Source organism: Triticum dicoccoides, chromosome 2A (genome assembly GCF_002162155.2).
Source record: "Triticum dicoccoides isolate Atlit2015 ecotype Zavitan chromosome 2A, WEW_v2.0, whole genome shotgun sequence".
In the NCBI taxonomy this organism is placed as follows: domain Eukaryota; kingdom Viridiplantae; phylum Streptophyta; class Magnoliopsida; order Poales; family Poaceae; genus Triticum; species Triticum dicoccoides.
Genome location: NC_041382.1, coordinates 688,804,764 through 688,810,151, shown reverse-complemented (window position 1 = coordinate 688,810,151; position 5,388 = coordinate 688,804,764). Strand labels below are relative to the sequence as shown.

The 5,388-nt window shown below is 48.1% G+C and overlaps 1 protein-coding gene across 1 annotated transcript; it reads right to left on the bottom strand.

The window, feature by feature from the left end:
- Positions 1 to 2,721: 2,721 nt before the first annotated feature.
- LOC119351896 lies at positions 2,722 to 3,297 on the bottom strand. The gene has a single exon (XM_037618674.1). It carries the CDS (start codon positions 3,196 to 3,198, stop codon positions 2,968 to 2,970), a length of 231 nt encoding a protein of 76 aa, XP_037474571.1. The 5' UTR covers positions 3,199 to 3,297; the 3' UTR covers positions 2,722 to 2,967.
- Between the last annotated feature and the right edge of the window lie 2,091 nt (positions 3,298 to 5,388).

The following is a 5,388-nucleotide window of genomic DNA, read 5'->3' as shown; positions in this document are numbered from 1 at the left end:
CGTTGTGACGTTTGGTACACCCAAAGCACTCCTACGGTATCCGGGAGTTACATGATCTCATGGTCTAAGGAAAAAATACTTGACATTGGAAAAACTCTAGCAAACGAACTATACGATCTTGTGCTATGTTTATGATTGGGTCTTGTCCATCACATCATTCTCCTAATGATGTGATCTCATTATCAATGACATCCAATGTCCATAGTCAGGAAACCATGACTATCTGTTGATCAACGAGCTAGTCAACTAGAGGCTTACTAGGGACATGTTGGTGTCTATGTATTCACACATGTATTACGATTTCCGGATAACACAATTATAGCATGAATAAAAGACAATTATCATGAACAAGAAAATATAATAATAACCCTTTTATTATTGCCTCTAGGGCATATTTCCAACAGTATTATCATAAAGAAACATATGCAGAGTAGTAATACGAGATAAGTAACAGAAGGGCAAAGAATACCTACACCCGGTCAGAAAATCAGAACAAATACTAGAAAAAATCAACAAAATACAAAAAAAATGTGTCGTAGATAAACTGATGCGTGAGGTCCGCTTCAATTTTCAGATAATTTGGACATCCGATTAGCTATTAGTAAAAAAGACAAATTGGGTCAGAACAATGCACAAACAGTAAACTTTTTTATACATTCCAAATTTGTCTTTTTTGTCGAGAGCTGCTCAGATGTCAAAATTAGTTGAAAATTAGAGCGGACTTCACAAATCAATTTATCTAGCACAGAGATGATTTTTTTTCTAGTATTTGTTTTGAATTGATTCGTCAGCGCGTGTGCAACCGAGCCTAGGCTCGGAAATGGATTATCGATTCCAAGTAGGACTAACAAAAATCCTACTAGTTTCTCATCAATTTTTTTTAGCACGTACTCCCTCAAATGAATGTATCTCTAACTTCGTGTTAGATACATCCATTTGATAAACAAGTTTGCGACAAGATTTTTCGGACGGAGGGAAGTACTGTACTAATATTCGTTGCCGGTGTAAATTTCGCTGACCTGCACTTCCCGTGGTGTGCAGGTGCAAGATATCACCGGAGACGCGGAAATAGACCCACTCAACGACGCATGTCGGCGTCCCCAACCTTCGGTCTTCGCCCTTCCATTATCGGCAGTTGCAACGAGCGATGCCCTCTGTCGTCGCTTTCAGTTTTTCGGATGAGCTCGTCCCAGCCGGTCAAGGTCAGCCAGTCAGGCATCAGCAGCTTCCTGATCTGATCCCCAGTAATGGTACGCATCCCTCGTGTTCTTTTTTCTGTTCCGCGACGTGCGTAGAAGCTTCTTGCATGTCAGGATTGTAGCTAAGACCGATACCGTCACCAGTTATATCTCGTGTGCATCAGCAAATAACATCGACAGGGATCGATTTGTGTAGAGAAAGAGAGCACTCGCACATCCGATATCAGCTCGGTTGTTTATTACTCCTGCGGCCCAATTAGCAGCCATAATATACCCCCACCATGCGATGCATGAATCTGCATATCTATCCATACGTTTATAGATGGAAATAGGTATGGCCATGTAGCCAAAAAGTCACTTTGGAACCCGGGTGCATTGGAGCCCTATTTTTAACTGTGTCAAAATACTATTTTGAAGTTTCAAAAAATTCTGAAAACAGATCAACATGTTTATATGAACGTATATTACACATGTGTAAATTTTAACACGGAAATAAGTAACCATGCGAGTTACATAAAAATGACAAAATCATGATTTTGAAAAGATGAACAGTGCATGCATTATTCACTATTTGAAAATCATCATTTTGTCATTTTTGTATAGGTCGCATATTTACTTATTTCGTCACCAAACTTTACACATGTGTAATATACATCTATATGATCACGTAGAATTTTTTGAAACCTTAAATGTGATTTAAAAAAAATAAGGTCCTCCAATACACCCGGGTTCTAAAAATCTACTCTCCCATGTAGCTCCTTTTTCTCTACCTACCCTTCCCCTCTCCAGCTGGTGTGGACAAGTAGCTCGCCGCCGACTCGTCTCGTTTTGCGTCTGTGGCGAACGGGGGATCTCGGACTGGACATAGACTAAATGCGGCGCATCGCATGGCTTGCACGCACAAACCTTCCCCCTTTGGAGGATAATGGTAGTTAATCCCCGAGCGCATCTTTGTGCCGGCCCGTGAGCCGGAGCTATCCAGAGATCAGATCACGGCAGACGGCACTCTCTACCGTGGCAACTAATATCGACCTAATGCCCTAGTGCGCGTACCGGTCGTTTGCGGGTTCAGATTGGCCGGGCGGTTAGGTGCAGCCGTGCAGATCGACGCGCCCGTCCGCCCGTCGAATCGAGGGGATTTTACTCGTACCTCGTACGTGATATGCCCGCGAAAGGAACAGGTAACCAACGGACGGACGGCCGGCCAGCTGCTGTGGCTTGTGGGAGCATGCAGACCGGCCAAAGCCTGGCGTCACCGTCGATTTGTGGCTGCTACTACTGTAGTGATCGGCACAATACATGCGGTGACAGTGATTGTGTAGCCGCTACTACTGTGCATCACTATGGTGATCGAGGCTCGGGGCTCGGGGGATCGATCGATCGAGACGGGCCAATGTACTTTTGCGTATCTGCTTGTCCATGATGGTCCCATTAGTACGTTAATTACCATCTTAATGAAAGAAGCGCATTACCAATACTGGCCGGTGCATTAACGCAGGAGTACAGCAGAGTGCCAGTTTTCCAGCGCTCCACGTGATGCGCGCCCACCAAATTAGCTACGATTATCATTTGTGTACTGAAGAACTGGAACTAACACAGAATCACCATTACATTACATTAGCCAGGCTAGCAAGCTGCTCTAGGGCCGTAACCACGGCCAAGAAGAACAACAAAAGAACCCGGGACGATTAACTGATTGGCCTCGCACGTCGCTAGCCGACCGATCGACGGATGAATAGATCAGTACCGGAAGAAGCTTGAGGAGCTACTAGCTGTAGACGGTGACGAGGCGGCGGAAGCACCGGGTGCAGGAGTACTTGCGCTTGCTCTTGAGGCACAGCGGGAGGCAGAGGATGCGCCGCTCGCTCTCCACGTCCGTGGCCACCACGGGGCCGCCGCAGGACGGGCACGCGCCGGGCGCCTTACCCGTGCCCACCACCCGCTCCACCTTCGTCCCGCAGATCATCTTCACAGCTCCGCCCACACCCATTGCTGCCATCGATAGATCCACGATCCCCTCGGCCGCAAGAAACGAGAGGAGGAAGAAGGGGGGATCGGAGGAGGGAGGTGGGATTTTGGCTTTGGAAAGTCTGGGGATTTTGACTGGCCGGTGCCGGCGATGGCATGGCAGGCCCCATTATATAGCGGAGGGGACGAGGGCGCAGGCAGGACCACAAGTTCAAAATCATGCCCACAAATTCATCCAATCAAGTTCAAAATGCAAATCAACTTCAATACATAAATGAAAGACACATCATTTCTCGTCCTCGTCCTCATCTTCGGAAGCCGATTCTTCCGCCTTCAAAGATGAATCTTCCTCCCTCTCCTCATCGCGCACCGCATCACATGAAGCTCCGACGGTGTTGGCAAGATCTTCAACGGCATTTTCATGGGAATGTGTGCGAGGAGGCACATGAAAAGACATTCCGCCCATGGTGACCGGAGGTGCACCCATGCCTCCCATGAGAGAAGCAAAACTCATGCCTCCCATGGTGGCCATAGCGTCGGGGGTGCTCCAAAGCCAGCCATGCCTCCCATTGCACCTCCCACGGTACCTCCCAAGCCACCCATGCCACCGCCACCCATGGCGCCAAGGCCACCGCCACCCATTGCGCCAATCATGGCTCTTTTTTGGATCAAGACTTCTTCACGGGCAAGATTAACATACTCCTTTTCACCTCATTGAGGATAAATGTGTCCAAAAAGAACAATGCTTCTCCCATTCCAACAATCTTGTTCGCTCCTCATTGCTCACCTTCCTCTCCTCCAAAGCCACCTTCCTCTCCTCGGCCGCCACCCTCCTCTCCTCGGCCGCCAACCTCTTCTCCTAGGCCACGGCATCTTGGTTCCTTGCCATTTTCCTCACCTCGTTGGCTTCTTTTTTTGCCTTTACAATAGCTTCCATAGCATTTTTGAGCTCATCATCTCCTTTCCTCTTCTTCTTTTCGGTTTTGTCTTTCTTGCACTCATCCGGTCGCTTTAGCTTCGAGTATGAAACCCAGTTGGTGGGGCTTCTCTTGCCGTCACTTGATGCATCATCCTCATCATCCTCATCATCATCCAACTTAATTGTTCGCTTTCGTTTGTTGCTCAAATGCAAATCATCCAAATCTTCACGCTTCTTTCATTTCTCATCATCCTTCAACACTTCATAGCAATGAGGCAAAGTAAATATCCTTCCTTTCTTGATCTTCCCCTTCTTGGTTTTCCTCTCCTCTTCTTTGAACAAATTTTGCGCAATGTTGTACTACATGAAAACAAAGCAAATTAGCACCAACAACAAGTATGATGAACATGTATGATGAACATGTATGAAATGCCACTTACTCTATCGTGCTCATTTGTGCCACCTGGGTTCAACTTGTCAACCTCCTTTTGACAGGCCGCCCACCTTTGACAATCTGAGCTGATTGTCGACCACCGGGACCGAAGTGATCGGTCGAAACGGTCAATTCCACTCACGTTGCGAACATCAAAGTGTTCTTTCATCCGAAGCCAATAAGCATCTCTACTTTGATCACCTCCAACGGATGGATCCCTCGACACTTGCAACCAAGTATTGCATAGTAAGATGTCATCGGCGTTGGTGTAATTGCCCTCTCTTCCTTTCGGTGTGTCGACAATGCCATCACCCTCCTCGTCCACCTCGAACTCATGGATTTCGAAATGCATGTCATTGGTTTGAGACCAATGCGAATTGTTGGAGCCAACACCCATCGTTGACATGTATGCATCATCATTGAGACTACAAAGTTTTTTGAACAATGCAAATAAGCTATCTATATGTGAATGCATTGAAAAAATAACAAAAAATGAAAAGTTAGAATTTTTTTACCTTGGGGGCATTTCGTCGAACGTGTTGTGCGCGTCGGCCGCTGGCTCAACGAGTGAGCTCGCCGGCGCTTCGGTAGCCGCCGCGCCCGTTGCACGCCCCGCAAGCTTCTTCCTCCTCACCTTGGAGGTGTCGGAGCCGTCCGCCGCCTTGTTTTTCTTCACCGATGTCTTGCCCTTCTTTGGCCGCGCCGCATTGGGGAGCTTTGAGGAGGAGGGGGCGGCAGCTCGGACCGGCGCCGGCGCGACGCCACCCGCCGAGGTCATCCGCAGCGGCATGAAGAGGCCGCGCGCGAGGCTGATGGTCGGAGGAGCTCTGGCGAAGGCGAGGCCAACGCCACCCGGGCCAGGGTTTGCG